This window comes from Asterias amurensis, chromosome 7, assembly GCF_032118995.1.
Source record: "Asterias amurensis chromosome 7, ASM3211899v1".
Taxonomy (NCBI): Eukaryota; Metazoa; Echinodermata; class Asteroidea; order Forcipulatida; family Asteriidae; genus Asterias; species Asterias amurensis.
Genome location: NC_092654.1, coordinates 9,828,968 through 9,850,782, shown reverse-complemented (window position 1 = coordinate 9,850,782; position 21,815 = coordinate 9,828,968). Strand labels below are relative to the sequence as shown.

The 21,815-nt window shown below is 36.8% G+C and overlaps 1 protein-coding gene and 1 non-coding gene across 3 annotated transcripts in view; one reads left to right on the top strand and one right to left on the bottom strand.

The window, feature by feature from the left end:
• Positions 1 to 21,815, top strand: part of LOC139939896 (alpha-1,6-mannosylglycoprotein 6-beta-N-acetylglucosaminyltransferase A-like) — a 52,957-nt gene that overhangs the window by 14,610 nt on the left and 16,532 nt on the right. The window contains exons 3-8 of one of the 2 annotated variants that reach the window (XM_071936054.1): positions 900 to 1,151; positions 7,697 to 7,761; positions 9,923 to 10,090; positions 11,997 to 12,167; positions 18,323 to 18,492; positions 19,611 to 19,745. In XM_071936054.1, the coding sequence (XP_071792155.1) occupies positions 900 to 1,151; positions 7,697 to 7,761; positions 9,923 to 10,090; positions 11,997 to 12,167; positions 18,323 to 18,492; positions 19,611 to 19,745 (961 nt within the window). Of the gene's footprint in view, positions 1 to 899; positions 1,152 to 7,678; positions 7,762 to 9,922; positions 10,091 to 11,996; positions 12,168 to 18,322; positions 18,493 to 19,610; positions 19,746 to 21,815 lie in introns of both variants that reach the window. The other variant, XM_071936053.1, reaches the window with a different exon arrangement.
• Trnan-auu (transfer RNA asparagine (anticodon AUU)) lies at positions 14,328 to 14,400 on the bottom strand. Its single transcript has one exon. It is a non-coding gene; the product is annotated as a tRNA-Asn (tRNA).

Sequence of the window (21,815 nt, the reverse complement as noted above, 5' to 3'; positions counted from 1 at the left end):
GACTGCACGCACGCACTATGGCTGCTGTATGGGCGGACGGTCACATAGGACCTGCACGCACGGTGAATCGCATGCGATACCAACAAAAAATCGTGTCACTTGGCAAAAGCTAAAAACATACCCTCAAAGTTCAAACTTACCCGAATTTTTTCACGTTTAGCAAATGCTCCTCTGAGTTCGTCACTTCTTTCAGATACCTTCTTCGACTTCCCACTAGCTAGAAAAATTGTTGGGACGGCGTCGTGTTTAAAAATGGCTCTTCTCGTCATGTCAAATGAATTGTGTATCCAGGATTCGAAGCACGACGGCTCTAAGTGTTCGCTGCAGCGCTGAAAAAGACGTCGGACCGGACCACTTTGCTCTAGTTAATCTGACTTTCGCAGCCCACAACCGCCTATACTTGGGATCTGCAGGAAACAGATGAAGACTGACCCCATCTTTAGTTGTTTTGCTGCATCCAGCAGCAATACACCTGGTCGGCATTGCCGGAAAAATGCCAGAAAAAAAACTTTTTCGCAGCGTACAAACTCACGTCTTAGAATTACATGTACTTTTGCACGTGTGTTTATCTACGCATCGAGGGGGGTCTATGTTTGATCGAGGCAAAGTCTTCCTTTTCCTACGTCACAAAAGGGGTAGGCGGAGTCAACCCCCCAGTCACTTAATTAATTTTTTAACATAAATCGTGACAAACAATTACTAAAAAAATTGTTTTATTGTTAATAAACATATACTCTTATGTTTAAAAGAAAAAAATCCTATTTCCAGGTGCCTTTAAAACCATTGAACTTGTCAACTTGTTTGTATGAAAGATGTGCTTCTAATTTTAAAATGACTTGTTAAATTAGTGTAATGGAACATTCCTCTCTATTAATATCTTGTCTGTTTTTTATTACTAGATTTGAAGCGTACATTGGCTGTACTACTGGAGAGCATTCTGGAACGTCTGGGCAATGTGGAGCAGAAAGTGGATGTTATTTATAATAATAATAGTCAACTCCTGAGAAATGTTACTGGCCTCGCTGAACACAAACACAACCAGGCAAAGAATGAGGTAGAACACCAAAATGAAAGTATTTTCACCAACAAGAAGAAAGTTGTTGTTAAGAAGGACTTGGGCATTGAAGGAGACCAGCCGCTGTTAGCAAAAGGTACGAGTCTGACTATTATTTTTTATATACTTGAATGCACAAATGCATGAATTTTAGTTCCAGCCTGTTATAAACTTCATATTTTGCATTGGGTGTTTTTTTTTTTTTTATAATGCAGCCCAAAAATACTCCAGTTAATAGTGGTTTAGGGTTGAACAGTTTCCCTTGTGGTTTATAATATTTGATTTAACAGTTAATTGTGGGAATGATTTTCTTGACTTGATGTGTTGAAATCAGTTGAGGTCAATAACAAATATTTATCCTATTAAGTCACAGAAACCATCCAGAAAACAATATTGTGAATTAATTTTGAAATTGTTGTTGATGATATGCATCATCATCATTAAACAAGCTTCAAAGCTTTGTTTTCATCCGACAGTGTTAGTAGTCGTTGGTTTTTCCCCCTGTATCAATTTGCTCATTTTGTTTACTTTAAAGGGTGTAGGTACTTTTTGCACAGTGTCTACATAATTAAATTTAACTTACACAGTTTCAAGATAGTGATAGTAGAAAGTTACCTTTAAAATATTCCTTGCTGAAGTGCTGTAGTTTTTCAGATGAGTAAAACAATGTCATGAAATAGTTTTCGTCTCAGTTTTATAGCATTTAAAACGAATTGTTTTCCTGCTAAAATAATGTTTGTCTTGCTGAGACACGGCTTGTTTCACTCATTTAACCACAAAATAAAGCACCTCAGCATGTAATATTTTAAGGGAAGTTTTCTACCACCATTATCTTCAAACTGTGTAAGTTTAATGTAAATACATGTATGTGGACATTGTGTTTGTGTCAGTACAAAAAGTACCAAAATCCAATGCTTTCCAATGCCACTTAATACAAAGCGATTGTTGATTATACCTTCAGAAATAAGGGAATCAATGTGTGGTGAAGACGTTTTCAACTAGTGGTTTAATCCCAACGAGGCCTGGTTCTTGATAATTTTGACGACATTTTCAACACACTTTGATTCCCATTCATAAATACATTTTCGGTCAAAAAACATCAACACTTATATGGTCAAAAAGTAAAATAAATGCAAAAGTTATAATTGTTAAATGATTTCTTTCAACACAACACCCCACCAGCTATGAAATGGTAAGGCCCAGTCAAGGCCTTCGGGTAAACAACTCCTTATAAGGGAATGCTGTGCGCGTTGCGCGTATCGCGTGATGTGGCACAACTGTCTCGGCCGTTGCTCTCGACCAATAGGAATGAAGAAACTGTCTGATAAGAACAGGTGCACACTCGCGTGTCACGCCCATGTTGCAACACTTTTTACTGTTCATAAACAAAGTTTATACACACCCACGTGACGCGCTCTCCACCAATAGGAATAGCGAAACTGTCTGAGGTATTTATGAATACCCATTTAAATTCGGACCAACAAAATGACCAGGAACATAATATAATGCATTATATTAAATACCATTACACAGCCAACTTAAAGCTCCCCCAATCCATCTTTACTAGCTGTAAATATTGTATGAGGTTTTGCTTTGCAGTTTTGTATTTAATAGTGCCATTTTAAAAACAGCTAGAGCTACCCACATAACAGTAGTTAGGATTTGGTTACAATTTAAGTTGCAGTCCATAACAGGGTTGGTTCAAGAAGAAAACGTTTTTAATGAAACAAAATTTCTTGCTTCATGAATTTTTTTTCTCTATATGAACCAACCCTGTTGATGGACTGCAACTTTTTACATTCCAGGTGGACCTTTAAAGTTAAATATACATGTAGATGATCCATGTTGACCCAGAATTGTCAATGTTTACCTAAACTTTGAGTCACCCTTGTTCACCCCACTTTAAACCGGCAATGTTTACCCAGGCTTTATAAATCCTAATTGCTTTTAAACCCGACTTTGTTATTAGCATGTGTGCATAATTTATTGTGACATCTTTCAAATATTTACATGGAATGTAATTTCATTCGCATTTTGCTTTTCTGAGCGTCCTTCACATTATGCTAATGTCCTCGGGCTCTAGTCTATTAAATTTATATAAAATTTAACAGCATTTTGAATTTGAATAGGAAGTCGTACCAGTCCAATGATGTATATTTAATTCCTTCATCAAGAATGTACGTCTCTGTATTTCAGTCACGCACAATTACCACTTCCTAGTAAGCGTGTTAGATTTGAATATTGTCTGGTTCAATGACGTGCTTGATCACAAGTTACACCTTAAATTTGAGCTCCTCAGACTATAGAGAGACAGTTGCTACATGTATGTCACATGATTAGGGGAAAGCTTTTGCGCTGTTACGTAAAAGACGGTGGACACCCATAAACATCTAAAAGGATGTGTATGGCACTTGCTCATCTGGAGGCCTGCCTCTATAGCTTGTTGGAATTGAAATTTAAGCGGTACAATGGGACTAAGCAAGTCATTAAACCAGATATTAACTCGAAATATGGCTTAATTTCAAGTTAATAATGTACCTGAGCAGGTAGGTGAACACGTTTTATAAGTGAAGGTACAAAGTATTTCACTTTACCTACAAGGTTTTACATTAAAGGCAGTGGACACTATTGGTAATTGTCAAAGACTAGCCTTCACAGTTGGTGTATCTCAACATATATACATAAAATAACAAACCTGTGAAAATTTGAGCTCAATTGATCATCAAAGTTGCCAGATAATAATGAAAGGAAAATAACCCTTGTCACATGAAGTTGTGTGCGTTTAGATGGTCGATTTCGAGACCTCAAGTTCTAAATCTGAGGTCTCGAAATCAAATTCGTGGAAAATTACTTCTTTCTCGAAAACTATGGCACTTCAGAGGGAGCCGTTTCTCACAATGTTTTATATCATCAGCCTCTCCCCATTACTCGTCACCAAGAAAGGTTTTATGCCAATAAATCACCGAGTGAGAAGACTATTCTTTGACAATTACCAATAGTGTCCAGTATCTACATGTACAAGAAAACAGGGTTAAAAGTTCTGTCCAAATTCAAAACACTGTGTAAAAGACACCTGGACACCCACGTGAATTAAATAGAATTTTTCCCTCATTATGTAGCTCTAGCGATCTACGTCGAACGTCCTGCAATAAAAGGTTGTGTGAAGTAAAGAAACCAGGTGAATTAATAATGTGTTTTCCGGACCTGTGTTCCTATAAACTAATTGTTAATGTTCTAATAAACTCAAGTTTACATTTTCCTCTTTTTTGTATTTTTTTGTTGTGCTATACAAAGTCTCCAAACCCATTGTACCCATTTTCCTCCCCCCCCCCCTCAAAAACGAAGTTGCATGTCTACATATTGTGATCTCTCTTTGAATCATTCTTCTCTCTCATTTTTCATGATGGCGGCTTTGAAAAAACAAATGAAATGTTCATGTAAGTTCTTCATTCAAGTAATTTGTCTATACTGACTCAAGTTGTGAAATAATATGTGTTAACCACTGATCAATAACTCTTTCTTTTCCTAAATTTCAAACCAGATATTCATTTTGTGATTTTTGTTCTCTCCTTTTTGATTTCTTTCTTCACGAAACTGTTTTTAAAGCCTGATTGTTATACATGTACTTATGTGATCAAGCATGAATTTTGTTCTGGCTAAACCAAGAAGACCTACATGTACTGTTGTTGTGTGTGGACTGTAGAAGTCTCTACTTGGTGAAACCAAGAACTTAGAAAAAAGTTATCCGGGTTTGCATGTCCTTGCTTTGCTTTCGTGTGCAAAAACAATAAGGACCTAGTAAAAGAATCAAAATAAATCAAAAAATGGGAGAACAAAGAGAATTCCTTGATAAAAGGTTGACCAAGTGCATTGGTGTAGTTGTATTAACATTCAAACTGAGAACTTCCCAGAATAGTTCCCTGTTTTCGTTCACAAAAGAAAACAATGTGGTTATGTGGTCCATGTTTGTCAGGAAATAAAGTTGAACACATGAGGGTGTCACTGTGCACGCAGCTCTGTGTTGCAGTCACTATGTGGACACATTCCTTTGTTCTGTACACTTATGGAAAACCCTATTCTTTGACACTGTAACTAACACTGTGTGGACATGTGTAAGTCCACTTAGTGTCTGAAGTCCTCACATTACATATGTGGACCTCTTGTTTCAACAGAGCCACTTTTCCTACATTGTATGTACCATGTATATATGTAGCATAAAATGTGACTGGAGGTCATTATACACTCATGTTTTGAAGATGAACTTAAAAATAATCTGATATTACCGAAATTATTTGTTTGAAATTTCATTTTACAGAAAATTGTGAATGGAGAGTCTTAAATCTACACAATATTTATGTGTACATGTAGTTGCAGCTAAATATTGTTTATCAAGCAGCATCTTTGTGGAAACGTGATGGATCTAATTCCACAGTTCTAATATAACAACTGAATTCTAATTAGTTTGTATTGAATTGAATTGCAGTGGTTAAATGAACAAATTCTTCAATTTAACATTTCTTCCAACCTGTGGTGCTCCAAGAGTTTTGAATTCAGTCTTAAGAGTGGCTTGCGTAAATATTGATACCAAAAAGCAAAGTGTCAACTCATCCATGAATTGATGGCAGGATTATTACGTTGTTACCTTGAAAGGTGCATGGATTGCCTTTGAGACGTGTTAAGTGCGTGTTGTTTCTGTGGTGATATTCACGTTTTTCGCTTCTCACACAATGGCATCAAGCGTCAATATTTTCACTTTAATGAGATGTGAGATTGCACTCCTTTGGTGTGGTTTATATTAATATTTACAGCCTGTGGTCCATTTCTTTAAACTGTGTTATTAATAGATGTTTTAACCTGTGTGCTTTTCTTAAACTAATGATTTGTGTTACGTTATTTACTTCATTAATATTGTGAACAGAGACAAATTTACGAGATTTTTTTCGTTTTTTTTAATATCCCAAATTGATTAATCCCGGGTCAGTTTCATATTTTTTTTATTACTTGACATTTGAAATAAAATATCAAATTCCCTTTAAAGGTGATCCCTTTTCTGCCGCTTACCATGTTGTATCGTAAACTTGGGTGTGATCCCTCGCTATACAAGTTGCCAGTTACAGGTTGAATGACTTCTGACTCGCAGCCTTGAATAGAGATTGACAAAAAATTGGAGAACCCCAACCCTAGGGAGGTTACAGGTCAAAATCCTGCTCCAGTACATTTTTTTAACCCAAAATTTAATAAAAATTCACTATGAGAGTCAGTTTCTCTTGTGTTTATTACTTTTTTTTTTCAATCTTGAGTGCACCTTGTGTTTTGCATAATTAGTAATACCAGTTAGTTTTTATTAGGTTGAACTTCTTGTATTTTTCAAATGTTTTATCAGTTGAAAATGTTGAACCTGTAAATGCACGTACTATGCAGGTAACCTTCATGTCCAAATGTGTTGTTCGTACATGATCTTTGAATTATAATGTACAATGATTTCCCCATATACTGCATTCTCTACCTACACTGTACTCATGGTGAATGTGTTTACATAACTCTATGCACTATGCAGTAGCCAAGTGCACCTGGATGTTTTATTTTTGGGCTAACTTATATAAACTCTAAATCTAACCTTCAAGGGTTTGAGTACTTTTTGTAACACAAAACACAGGTTCTACATAATTATTTACATTAAACTTACACAGTTTGAAGAAATATAACATGCTGAGGTGCTGCAGTTTTTGGGAAAAAGGTAAAGCAGTGCACAAATATAATTTTTGTCTCGTTTTTAAGCATGTAAAACGTTCTTAACAGACATGGTATAAAAAATAAATACCCAAACCAGTAAATTCATTTTACTGTAAAACGTACAGTGTATATTTTCCAATTTGGGTATAAATACCCAACTGGTAATTATGTACATTTTTGTGCAATGTTTTACTCATTTCTCACAGCTGTGTAAAGCACCTCAAAAAGCAATATTTTTAGGGAAGCTTTCTACATGTACCATCATTACCTTCAACACGTGTTACACAATGTAGTTTAATGTAAATCTGTGGACATTGTGTTTTGTGGCCTACAATAAAGTATTCAAACCCTTTGACACAACAAAAAACTGTCTGAGAAATGTTTGGATTTTTATTTGTTTAACTCGCATCCACTTAGATTCCTTTTTGATAACTGAAGCACTGCACATTTTGAGACGATCTCAATTTTGATGGTTGTATACTATGTATGTGATTAATTAATAATGATGATAAAATTAACCAATTTATAACCACATGTTTTTGCTTTTTTACTTTATGCAGTGTAAATTTAAAGAACGTTATACTTTTCTCTGAAAGTTTTTAATGTCTGTATGCATTACCAAGATTACACTTGATTATTTAAATTATTCTTCAAAATATTCGCTTGAATATCACAGTTTTAACGTTAATACAATTCATGTTCATATAGTTCATAGCTTCTAAAATTTGTTAAATTTAATAATGAAAAACAAATAATTGAAAAATAAACATTTTTGTTACTTTCAAGGTAAAAAGTTCACAGTAAACATAGATATTCGGGGACAAAGGTTTCCTTAACTAGTTAATTATGAAAAGTTCATTTAAACGTTATTCGCTTTGATCATCTCTACAGATCTTATTATGCAACCAGAAGCCAAATGTTCCTATCTTGATGATGAGCTAAGAGGATTTCCAGATTGTACAAAGAAAGTCGCTGTAAGTTCATATTGATCTTAGTGTGTAGTGTAATGATACAACATGCACGTACAATGCACTGGACCGTCTATTGGTAGTTACTATCAAGCAATGGAGAGCTGTTGACATGGCTGCCTCTCAAGTAACGTAGTTTTTGAGAAAGAGGTATTTTTCACTCAACTAATCAAAGACTTCAGACCAGAGACCTTTTTATTAGCATCTGAAAGCACATAAAAAGGGTGCTTTTCTTTCATTATTCACTTGCAACTTCAATGACCAATTGAGCCCAAACTTTCACAGATTTGTTATTTATGCATAATGTTGTGATACACCAAGTTAGAATACTGGTCTTTGACAATTACCAAATGTGTCCAGTGCCTTTTATACCGCTGCCATTAATTTCAACATTCTTCAGTCAGTAAATCGCAAATGGTTTATTACTTGAAATTTGAAATTAACCGTGGGATTTCTTAAGCTTTAAGGTGATCCCTGTCCTGCCACTTCCAAGGGTGTATGGTAAACTTGGGCATGATCCCTGGTGCAACAGTTTGAGGTTGAATGGCTTCTGACTGGCACCCCTGAACAAACTAAATATTGACAAAACTCGACCCCCTACCCTAGGACTAGAGATTGCAAGTCCAACTCCTGCTCTGTACCATAATTTTTCTTTGTTCAACCCCAAATTAAATAAAAATTTACTCAAGTCAGTTTTCTCTTGTGGTTTATTACCTTTTATTGACCCAGATGGCCAATCGATCTCAAACTTCTTTAGGCTTGGCAGTTTATGTACATGTATATGGTGGATTAGATTATGTGTTTACTGTCAGCAACTGTTTTGCTAGCAAAAACCAATTCTGTAATGTTCTTTTTAAAGCATTCGTGAAACCATCTCAATTCCCTAGGAGTATAGATGTAACACCGGCAGCTGAATTGGCGCACAGCTTACTAATTGTTCACATCAACAATCGCTATTCACACGTGTCCATTTACTCCTAGGTGATGAAAAGCAATTATAATGTATGTAGTTATGTGTTATACCTAGCCGCGAGAATTTTGAGTTTCATGCGCTAGACTTCTCAGCCGTGACCTGCATCACTCATGTTGTGTAATATTTTTATGATAATGCTAAATTCCCCTGGCCATCCATGCATATGAAAGAAAAGGATGGTTTCTGTACAATTTTTCAGGAATGACAGTTTTTCAACCTGAATTATGAGAATGATTTTTTAGCAAGCCAATAAACTGAGCAAGTCCATATTCAAATCGCATTAGTATCAAATTGCAATGGGAATTATTATTTTCAAGATTTTTTTACAGAAATTAGAATTTAAAAAGAAGATTTAATTTCATAGGAATATGTTGTCTTCGTCCGAGTTGTTTTCTTGTTTGCAGATGCCCAAGACTCGCACAAATTATTTGCCAATGCAGCTTGTTTTAGGTCAGCAACTACATTAAATGTCGTTGTACAAATTGTAGACTTACAGATACTGGACTCTATTGGTTAATACTCAAAATAATTGTTAGCATAAAACCTTACACGGTAACAAGCAATTGAGAGCTGCTGATAGTAAAAAACATTGTGAGAAATGGCTCCCTCTGAAGTACATGTAAAGTAGTTTTTTAGAAAGAAGAAATTTTTTGTTAAAACAATGAGAGACTTCAGGCCTGAAGCGTTTTATTAGGCATCTGAAAGCACACAAATTTGTGCAACAAAGGTGTTTTTTATTTCATTATTCTCTTGCAACTTCGATGACCAATGAGTCAAAATTTTCACAGATTTGTTATTTTATGCGAATGTTTGAAGTGCACCAAGTGAGAATACTGGTCTTTGACAATTACCAGAGGTGTCTAGTGCCTTTAACTGTTCTCTGAGCAGGATCAGCAGGGAAACTCTGGTTTCTCTAACCCTTGTTACCAGTCATAGGTGTTTGAATTATGCTGTAAGAATACTTTATGTCCTGATGTTTTTACCCTAGTCTTCTGAATTGGCTTAATGACATCGCAACCTACATCAAATGGGTAACAGAAGCAGTCAAGTGGAAAGGCATGCTTGAATTATGACCATAGACTGCTTTATGAGTTCCCCTTGAGACAGTACAAACGACAGACCCAATTATTTTTTACAGGAACACTTTGGCAGTAGTGTGATAACATAGATCATTTGTCTTTCTATTTGACGCAGTGGATGAAAGAAATGTGGTCATCTGATCCTTGTTATAAAAAGTATGGCGTCGATGGCAGTGACTGCTCATTTCTTATTTACCTGAGTGAGGTAGAAACATGGTGTCCTAAGCTCAAATGGAGAACAAAGACACCCAAATCTCTCCTGGTAAATCCAGAAAGACCAAAGGTACAGTTTAATAAATTTGAAGTATTTTTATTAAAGATTTTAATTTTACCAATAAGCCATTTTTGCAAGTTTGATTTGAATGATGTCTGGTACAATGACTTGCTTAGTCACAATGTACCGCTTGCATTTGAATTCCGACAGACTATAGAGGCAGTTACTATGTCGGATGGTTTGGGCAAGCCTATGCAAAGCAATCTCCAGACGAGCGAACCTCCAGATGAGCAAACCCTGGTACCATTGTGCCATACACATCCATTCAGAATTGTGTATGGGTGGTTACCGTCTCTTACGTACATGTACCTATGAAAAGGCTTGCCCCTGATCATGTGACGTAGCAACTGTCTCAATAAACTGAGGATTTTAAGTTGTAACTTGTGATCAAGCACACCATCGATGTACTTGACAATATTCAAATTTAACACACAAATGACTGATTCCAGTATGGATGAAAAAATGGAGAATAAATTCACACAATTTTCAATGATGTTTCACCCGCACACTAGTGGCTTCATCAGACTGGTAACTCATCACAGCTGGTTTTTTCCTTTTATTGATAAAATTGATATCTTTACTGAAGTTTTAGTGGACATTCCTAATGAAACTATTTAGGTGTTCGGGCCAACAGCCCGGAACACCTCTTATTTTTGTTAGTTTTTTTTTATTTTATTGATACTTCTTCTTCTTCTTCTGTACGTCCCTTGTCCCCCTACAAAAACATCTTTCCAAACATCGTATGAACTTGAAACTTCACACATAGTTAGATATTTATTAGGAGAAGAAACCGTGTGAGTTACGTCATGATGACGTCATCAATTGTTGAGTTATGAATATTCAAAGTTTATTAATTCAAAAAATCATAACTTTTGATCTACATGAGGGATTCTTACAATCGAAACACCATCGGAATCGTTATTGAAAACTCCGTAAACGCCTCACAGACATGACCCCATTTCGATGTTGTCTTCTGGCTCAAAAAAGAGGTTGGAAATTTCAAAATTCACGTCTAAAGAACAGAACGTAAATCCCCATTGGTATGTGCATAAACATTGCACGTAGGCATACACACAACGTGTAGTGTATTAGTGGTGCAACAGAGTCACGCTCCGTTGATCATCCATAGAGCGCGAAAAAGCTTCATGAAGAATAGTCTTCCTTCAAGGCGGTTAAAACATACATGCCCATTACAATCTTTTCTACAGTCGTCAATATTTCCTAAGTTCATATTTCCAAAACTACATAAGCTATTTTGACAATCTATACATCATATGAAAGGGCTTTATGTACTTTACAGAAATGGATATGTTGGTGAATTTTCGTTGACCTTTTGACCTGTTTAAACCAGAAGTGACTCTGAAATGATTTGAAAGGGCGTTGTTTAATGCCTTTTAGGTTGAAATCATGGAGGAGTAAAGAAATATACATCCTTTGATGCTTTACCATCACAGCATACAAGTCTGGCAAAGGTCTGGTTTAAAACAAATATTACCGATGACATCACCAAACATCTTTTACTAGAGTAATCAGGTTGTTTTGACAGTTTTTGCAATTTGAATCATTTATTACAAATCTTGAGAACAAAGCAAGGTGTAACTATTTGTTTTTTAATCTAGGCTTTTACTCCCGGTAACCGAACACCTTGAGTTTGTCCACAAACTCTCAATCTCTAGTTAATAATTTTGTGGTATCTTAGAAGGAGTATTATCTTGAGTGAAGATGCAATATTTTCTTGTGTATTTTGTATAATATTGAGACCAATGGTGTTTGAAGCTTTGCATGATGTGGAAATAAGAGAAAAATGACCTCGGTCGAGAAACGACTCATTTCGCTTGATCGCACCACAAATTGTATGATTTACTTCTTTTTACAAAATGATCGTACTTGATTTTTGTAAAATATTTTTCATCAGGCGACGATTCAGAAAGACAAGGCTGGCCTGATGACCGTCCTAAACAAGGCGTATTTGAATAAGTTGGAGTGGGTGAGACTGCGTATTGACAGAATGTGGGACAGTAAATGGATGCCCGCTGCGGAAGTGCTGGAGAAAAAACAAGACCTTACAAACAGAGAGCAGAAAAAGGTAGACAAACACATTAACAATGTAATTTTTGTTGTTGCCAATTGAACAAACCAAAACTGATGACTTTTCTGTGGGTTTGTTATTTTCGCATGATGTCTGGCCCACGTTAGCTCAAAACAAAATATGTCAAGGCGTCTGATGTTTATTTTGGATAATTGTATTTGCGCTGGTCGTGATAATTTTGCACTTAACAATAACTATGGTTGGATTTGTTGAAGCGTTATAACCAAAGAAATGTGCCAGAGACTTTTAAAAACATATGTGATTTTGCATAAATGTGGGTGTACAATATATTACATGTAGATCATTGTGTTGTTATTTTGCAGCATGTATTTCCTTAAACAAAATAGTTTTGGAGTGTCATGGCAGAACTGTTAGTGTATTGGAGTTATATTCTTGTGTTGTCCTTGAGCGAGACACTTAACCATAACTGCTTCATCCTTTGGATGAGATGTTACCAATCCAGTACAATTAATGTAAGAGAGGGGGGGGGGGTGCCCCTGTTTTTCTGGCATGGTTGACGGTACAGTCATATACATTGTGGATTGTGCCAAATGACAGTGTGCTGTATCATTGGATCTGCATGCCTGTTACTTCACAAAGGCAACAAAGGCAATTGCCTCCATGCCCCCCTGGTCATTAACATGGTGCCCTTGAAATGCCCCAGTAGGTGCATACATGTAGGTCTGCCCTTTAACAAGGAGTTACATGTAGTGGCTTGGTGCCCCTGCACTTTCAAAATCGAAGTATACAGGCCGGGGTCTGGTAATTCAAACATGTCTTAGCAGACATGTTGTTTGTTGATTAAAAAGCACTTAGAGACATGTGTAGATAAAGTGCAGTAAAAGAAGAAATATATTTACTATTGCGATAGTCCAGTACAATATTGTTCATTTTGCTTAATTCAGTATACATGTACATGTTTATGAGTGCAATAGTTCGAATATTTTCATGAGTTGAATGATGAAATGTTCAATCAACGAGGTGGAGCCGAGTTGAATCAAACATTCCATTTTTCAACAAATGAAAAAATTCTTACTATTGCACGAATGAAAAACAATCATTATTTGTTTCATATAACATCCAAGTAGATCTTTGTCATTTTGATTGGAGGATACAACTTTCAAAATAAACTAGAATTTAGTGTTTGTAGAAACAAACACTAGGTGTTCGGCTATTGTTGGGTCAGTGTTTGAATCAATGAACAAAAACATGTTGCGTTTCTAAGCGACCATTGTAATATTGACAAGCTGTATAGGGGACATGTCATCAGCGCAGAGAACAAATATGATTTCTTGTTTAAAGTGCATTATATGAAACGGCCGGCGCAGATTTCCAGCGATTTTCAACACACTGAATAACAAAGTGGATGCATATCGGAAAACTGATTCCAGCAATTTTCCAGGCATTGTAAGTAATCATGGAGAAGCGGTACGGTCCGTGCTTATCCCAGACGCTTCCGAAAAGTATGGGAAACGTTGGGCGCATTTCCGAGCCGATTCCAAAAGCTGTATGATGAAAAATGATGGGTACAGATCAAAGCCGTTTTCATGCATGCAGTGGTGCACAATTCAGGCCGTTTTGAGACTCCTAAAGCTTTGAATTCGGTCGGTGTAATTACGCTTGTCGAAATGATCTTTGAACAAAATGTCAGAAAGTGTCTGTTACTTTGGTTCGGGCTGTTGGATTCAACAGTGACTATGTGCATTCTGTACAGCTATTTTGAGACACGCAAACGCTTTTATGTAGTATGTGCGTTGCAGTAACTGTACTGCTGCATTACCAGAGACACGCTCACGCAGTGATGTTTTTACGCACCTTGTAATAGTACTAATCGAATGGCACCAAAAATGCACGGTGAGTGACATACATTTGTAGCATGCAATGGTACATTTATTTGCTATCACGTGACGGACAATCCTCCAATCAAACACCAAGGATCTGATTGGGTGTTATATAATCATTTTAATGAATACTTGCAAAAATCATTATTACAAAATTCAAGAAAACAGAGTTCTTTACCCTTCTGATTGCATTTTCTTTGATAATGTACACACACTGTACAATCTACCGGTACATGTACCACAGCATAAGGTATGGTAGAATTTGTCACCCAATTTGTTCTAAATACAGACATGATTTTGGGGTTGAACAAAGAATTGACTAGAGTGGGATTCGAACCAACGACCTCTGGATTAATGTGCCGGCGCTCTACCAACTGAGCTATCTAGCCCTATATCATGTATATTGGCGGTGTCCCTATTTTGTCAATATCTTTGTTCGGGGTGCCAGTCAGAAGCCATACAACCGTTAACTGCGGTGTAGCCAGGGATCACACCCAAATTACGATACAACCTGGCAGACATGTTACATGAGTGTAACAACCCATGACTAAATAGTCAAGCAAATCATCCAAAGATAACTGAATTTTAACTGCTTAGAGTACACATTAACCTGGGAAATGTTTTAGCTGGAAGTGATTTATTCCTTGAAAAGCCCTAAGTGCATATACCATCAGAGAGCAATGCCTTTCTTGAGAATAGAAGTACATTTTGTCATGTTAGTTGGACAATACATATTTTTAAAAACTAGACCAGCAGTATTTATCATTTTTGATCGTTGGGTTCTCTAAATGAAAGAGCTTGAAATGTGTCATGGGATTTTTACAACTATTACCAACTCGACTGTAATTTACAGTTGAGTAAAGGAACATTCAAATATATATTTTGTTCATTTTCATTTTCAGGGATCAGGTTGGTTCAGTGGTTTCTTTTGATGGGGGGTCGAGAAAGTTACAGGCTTTCATTTGAGCCATTGCTCGAAAAAGTCCGCCAATTATAAGTAGCAGTAAAATAAAGTGCTCAAAATTAGTTTTTGATGGGATCCCGACAATATATCAGGTGACCAATTCTTATGTGATTTATTATAAAAAAAGGTTTTAAATTTTTGTCATGGTTCCTGACCATTAAAAATAAAAGTTGAACTTTTTTTCGTTAGATCGGGTGATACTCTTTGAAATACCATTCACATTTTTTAATGTTTGGGGCAAAAAATCTGACAAAGCATCTTTAAGGGCAGTGCTCATGACAGACTTACTAGAGTGTATTAAACTTTTGCTTAGTGGAGTTGGGTTTGCTCTCAATATATCATGGAGGCCTTATAGTTTTGACTGGTGGCCTATTAATAGTTTTTTGGGAAACTTGCCAATGGGAAGCATGCAGGGATTGTAGAGTAAGCAGGGTTGATTAATGCTGTTGCACAGGTGAGCAAATGGTGGTAGCTGGGGCATCTCTTATTGCTTGTTTGCTTACATATATTTAGAAAAACTAATAATACATAGGTGTTTGAAAGTACTACTAATGTATTCTATAAATACAGCTAAGTCATTCATAGTTACATGTAGGATGGGAACTTGCATCCTACCACAAAATCCGGGTCACCCTACCCCAACCCTGGGTCCAAATTCATAGAACTGCTTAAGCAGAGATTTATGCTTAGCAAAGCAGAAATAAGCATGATACCAGTTACATATTGTACATGTGACATGGTAGTTTGGTTGGTAACCTTATTCTGGTAAACATAATGTTGTTGTGCTTAGCTACTTGTTTTGCTTTAAAAGCAACTCTATGAAATTGTGCTCAGATCTTTGAATTATGTATCTACATGTAGGCTACCACCCAAGTCTCTGGGAAAGTATTTAATTGATTTCCTTATTTTCCTTAAGTTACGACTTGTTAATTACCAACCAAACTTGTGGCGTGTCATGGTCTAGCGGTTAAGAGTACCGGATTCAAACTCAGGCATTTCCAACCAGCAGAGTGTGGGTTCGAGTCCCAGTCCTGACATCTGTGTCCTTAAGCAAGGCACTTAACCATGATGCTTCATCAGAACCTGTTTCACACCAAGAAGTTGTTTCTATCAGTTAATGACATAAGAAAGCTGCCTTTTTCATAAGGGCCAAAATATGCTCCTGTGATCCATCATGGCGCTAGGTCACTCTGTTTTGGAGTGGGGTTTTTTTGCGCTGTTTTATATTTGATTTGATATCCTTGTCCTTCCCATTCCTTTTAAAGACACTATACACTGTTGGTAATCGTCAAAGACCAGTCTTTTCACTTGGTATATCTCAATATAAATGCATGAAATAACAAATCTGTGAAAATTTGGACTCGAAGTTGCAAGAAGCTACAAAATAAAAAACACCCTTGCTGCACAAATTTGTGTGCTTTCAGGTGCATAATAAAATGCTTCAGGCCTAAAGTCTTTTAAAATTTGAGCAAGAAATTACCTCTATCTTAAACACTTTATGTTACTTCAGAGGAAGTCGTTTTGCACAATGTTTTATACTATTAACAGCTCTCCATTGCTCATTACCAAGTAAGTTTTTATGCTAACAATTATTTTGAGTAACTACAAATAGTGTCCAGTGCCTTTAAGAGGTTGAAGAAAAATAACCATCACTCTATTAGAATGACTAGTAGCTGAATAAAACTTATGTTAATTTGACAATCATGTAGAACAAATATTAACCCTCTTCTTGTTGGAATACAGAACAATACTTCAAAGGTTACACTAATATTAGTTGTATACCGCACACACCATATCCTTGTCATTTGATTGGTGGAAAACGCATCACATTTCATCCTTTATTTTGCCATGTATACTGCCGCTCCGCTCCACTCCAACATTTCAAGGCAAAGTATAGCTTTGGTTTTTGGAACTATTTGATTGTTCTAATCCTGTAGATGTTGTATACAATCATAAACTACCCTGTGAAAATATCATTTCAAACGGTGGTATCGTTTTTGCGATATTGCAAAAAAAGCTGGAGCGGTTATGTCCACACAGGAATAATCAATATATTGGAATACACAATCTGAGAAAAGTTTCATGCTGAAGTGTTTTTGAATCCCTTTCTCTACAACCACATTCCTTTGAAGAGAATTGTTTTTTCAAAATGTTATACATTTCTTAACAGCTGCTGCGCTCCTTACCAAGTAAGTTTTTATGGCCTTTCATTTTTGGAGTAATTACCAAAGGTATAACCCTCCCTTTAAAGACACTAGACACTATTGGTAATTGTCCTCACAGTCTTCACAGTTAGTGTATCTCAACATATACATTAAATAACAAACCTGTGAAAATTTGAGCTCAATCGGTCGTCCAAGTTGCGAGATATTGATGAAAAAAAAAAAAAAAAAACCATTGTCACACGAAGTTGTGTGCTTTCAGATGCTTGATTTCGAGTCCTCCAATTCTAAATCTGAGGTCTCTAAATTAAATTCGTGGAAAATTACTTCTTTCTCAAAAACTACCTCACTTCAGAGGGAGCTGTTTCTCACAACGTTTTATACCATCAACCTCTCCCACTACTCGTAATCAAGAAAGGTTTTATGCTAATAATTATTTTGAGTAATTACCAATAGTGTCCACTGCCTTTACTTAGGACTCCTATGTGGAAAAATACTGGACACTTTAGACGCTTTGGCAGTGTTATTGCAAAAATAAATTGTTCTCGCCTGTTTGTCACAAAGATTAATGGTTACATGTGCATGTATGGGGACAAGCTTGGTTTCTACATGGAGTCATCCTTGGTGTCTCGAAGGAGTTAGGGCCGGGTCACCAAATATCCGTGTCTATTTTCCATTCATTGTGAAAAACATCAAACAAATATTGAATGCATTTTGTTTGTGCATTGTCGCAGAATAGCTTGGTGAAAGTGTGGCTTTTCTATTTCACCTCGTGATTTTATACTCCGACAATGCAACATGTGCACCCTTTATTTGTTCATCCACAGAGCATGTACAGTTCCACAATCGGTGGATAAAATCTATACATAAAGTGTGATTGCTATCAGTGTAATTTTAGATCTTGTGTTTGTACCACAACATTTAAAGCTCTTCTCAAAACTTATCTTAAGTCACAGGTTTTCAGGGGATAATTTAGTTGTATCTGTTTCCTTTCTCTTGTTTTTGGTTTACTGTGCCTTTAACAGCACCCTGCAAGTGGATATGTGTGCATTACAAGTTTTTTAGTATTTTCTTAAAAATGCAATCTATACATCCTATAGAGCCGTACCCAGACTATTGTGGATCTGAGGCGCTACAGGGAGACGTTATGATTATTATTAATATGCTATGTTTGTTTTCGTCTAGATCTTGATCCACATGGGTTTGCTTACTAAGGAGTCAGGGTTTAAGATTGCCGAGAAGGCCTTCTCTGGTGGACCTCTTGGTGAGCTCGTTCAGTGGAGCGATATATTGGCCTCGCTTTACATCCTTGGGCATGAACTGGAAGTCTCTGTTACTTATTCATCTTTAAAAACGTAAGTGGAATTCTGTATTAATTTTAAGTGAAGTGCCCCGTAGACCTTGGCTCAAATTCATACAGGCTTAAGCAGAAACTATTGCAGTTTTTCTGCTAAGCAAAACAGAGCAGGATACCAGTTAAATTGTGTTTATATGTCAAATGGAATTTTAGCTGGTAACGTTATTCTGGTAAGCAAACTTTCATTTTGCTAAGCAACATTTTATGCTTAAGCAGCTCAGTGAAATTGGGCCCGGGCTCTATTTCATAGAGCTGCTTAAGCACCCAAAAAAGTAGCTAAGCGCAACAAAACTATGCTTAGCAGAATAAAGTTACCAGCAAAATTACCATGCCATGTGTACAATTTGTGACTGGTATCCAGTTTTGCTAAGCAGTTTCTTCTGCTTAAGCAGCTCCATGAAATTAGGCCCTGGGCTCAGAGCTGCTTTAAAGCAGAAAAATCTTGCTTAAAAAGTCTCTGCTCAGCAAATATTAGCAGGATGCCAGTCAACGATTGTACATGAGAAATGGCATTTTGGCTGGTAACCATCTTTTGGTAGTCCTAATTTTGCTGTGCTTATAAGCAGCTTTATGAAATTGAGACCTGAGTGCACTTAATACTTTTTTATTTATCACGTACAAGAATGTTGTGCAGCATTTAGTGGCTACATGTGCTTTGTAATAATATAAAGATAGGAAAGATTTACTTCACACACTGCCACCAATGTGACATATTAATATTGCAGTACAGCAGTGTTAACAATTGAAGCAATTCATATGAAAATAGGCTCATATGCGCACATGAATAATAATACGTTGTAATAATAACTAGTTCTTCACAATAACGTCTCAATGTGCTTTACATTAGTGTCCTGGTCACTGGGCCAATAACATTCATTTTAATATTTCTCAACTCCCTTGTGGGTATACAGCCCGAGCTGCCGGGACGCTCCAGTTGTTTTTTCATACACAATATCAACCTTTACCTTTGCAGAGATTAGTTGTTGGTCTTGAAACACAATCGAAAGTAAAAATAAAAAAGCACTGTTTTTCTAATCACTGAAACAAAGCTCTTGTACAGATTTTAAAATGCTATTTGTAAAAAAAGAACTATTTTTGTATCCATTTTCATTTTAGATTTCTGAAAGGGAAGGGTGTGGTCAGCCAAAGTTGCCCCATCGGAGGTGAACGCCCTTTCGACCTGGTCTACATTGACATTGTTGGTCTGAAACAATTTAAGAAAGCATCAGGGTCACTCTGGAAGCAGCTCAAGTAAGAAAAAGCATTCATGTGTAATATTCAGAGAGAGTATAGCACTGGTTTTATGGCTGGGTTGATACAGTGGTTTATTTCCTTGTCTTCAACCTCTAGGACCCTGGTTAGAAACAAATCAGTGGCACTAATAATAATAATAATAATAATAATAATAGTGGCTTCTTATATAACGCTCATATCCATCACTCAGTGACGCTCAAGGCGCTTTGAACAACCTTCAGCATTTTTCCTACAAGGTATGTGGGACTACGTTTGAAGTATGAGACCTACTCCTTTTACATAGCACTATGTAACGGTTTACAAGGTGCTGTGGGGCAGTATGCTGCCAATCAAGCCAGGAACACCAGAGGGATCCCTTACTCTTTTTCCCCCTACTGTGTTCTTGTACGTGCGTTACACAAAACAAAGGAGCTACTGCTTTACGTCCCATCAAAATGCTAAACATGTGAATTGGGTTCTCTGTCTCTACTTGACTGCATTGGATTACCCTGGCATGTCTGGAATAATTCTCTGGGGTTTGCCTCCAACATCTAAAACTGAAACTTCCTTCCTTGTCTTCCCTCCCTCGGATACTTTGCTAAGGCGGTGATTAATTTCACTTTTCTGAGAGTCCTTGGCTTAACAGCCAGAATAAATGAAATGAAATGGAGCAGTAGCTGATGATGCAAGAACCGAGACTTTAACACAAGAACTTAATTTGCAACCTTGTCATTTATAAATACACACTTGAGATCTCAACTATTAAAAATCCTCTCATCATAAAAACAGAAGGCCATACAAATAGTAACAGAAACAATTAATGTTGTGAAAACAAGATCTTATTTTTTGAATGTCACTCTTGATTCCTGCAGTGTTGATTCATGTCCCAAAAGGTAAACAAAGGAGGTGGCCTAATAGCGTTTGGTTCAGATGATGATATTGAGGGTTAGTCATTGCAGCAACATGTAATTGGAAGAAGTACAATAAGCACAAGAAGGCCAACAAAATATAGATAACTAATTGGTTTAGTCAATAAAAACAAGGACATTGGAAAAATAGATAAGAAATGAATGATCAACAATGGGTGCGTTCGATTAGCTTCCCTGTGTTTACCCCACGGTGCTCACTCGGGTGAGCCCCTGACAAGAGCTAATCCAACGATCACTCACCCTCTCGTGGTGACGTTATGCACCTGGGGCCAGCCCCCAAGTGACCCACTCCACAAGCAGGGCACTTTGGTCTGACCCAGGTGAGCCCCTGGAATGACGTCAAAGCTATTCCAACGCACCTGGGGAAGACCGCGGCTAACCCTGGGAAGCTAATCGTACACACCCATAGTGAGAAGGTGTTCTCTACTACTTGGTATTGGTTGGGTTCGTGGCATGCTGCTGTTTATGAGCGGAGCCAAAGTCAAGGTTAATCAATAGAGATCATTGTCATTACCACACTGTGAAGACAAGCTCCTCACCAACTCTATTTATTGCATCCCCCTGTGGAGTTGTTCTTTCCATTGTCCATGTAGTTAAGAACCTCCCATTGACTTTGTACACACAATTCCTTGTGGGGCATCCCAGTCTTTAGAATTTCCCTATGGAGACCTTTTGTTTTCCCTTTTCTGTTCTGCTCTCGGTCTCCATAAGGTAGTGAAAATGAAATCACCTTTAGCGAAAAAAAAAGTAAAAACGTCAGAATTTGTGGTTTTTTCTATTGCTGAATTTTTGTTGTTGTTTTATTCATGATCCGGGGCCATTCTGTGGGTTGTTCAATTTGTGTGTTGCACCTTAACTCATATTAACTATCTTTGCATTAGGTAAAGAACTATACTAAGAGTTTTAAAATTAAACTGCACCATAATGGAAGTACTTTGGTTGGTATTCATCTATATGGTTTGCCTTATGTTGGTTTCATGTAGGTACCAGCAATTGATACACTTACTGCAGAATCACACATATCGTGTGTCTCCCAAAAAAACTATCCACTTTTGAAATGGCTGCCGAATAAAAAATATATGATTCTGGGAAAAAATGTTTAGATGTATGGATAGCTGATGGACTCAACTTTCATATGACACCAAATAGTCTGTAAATA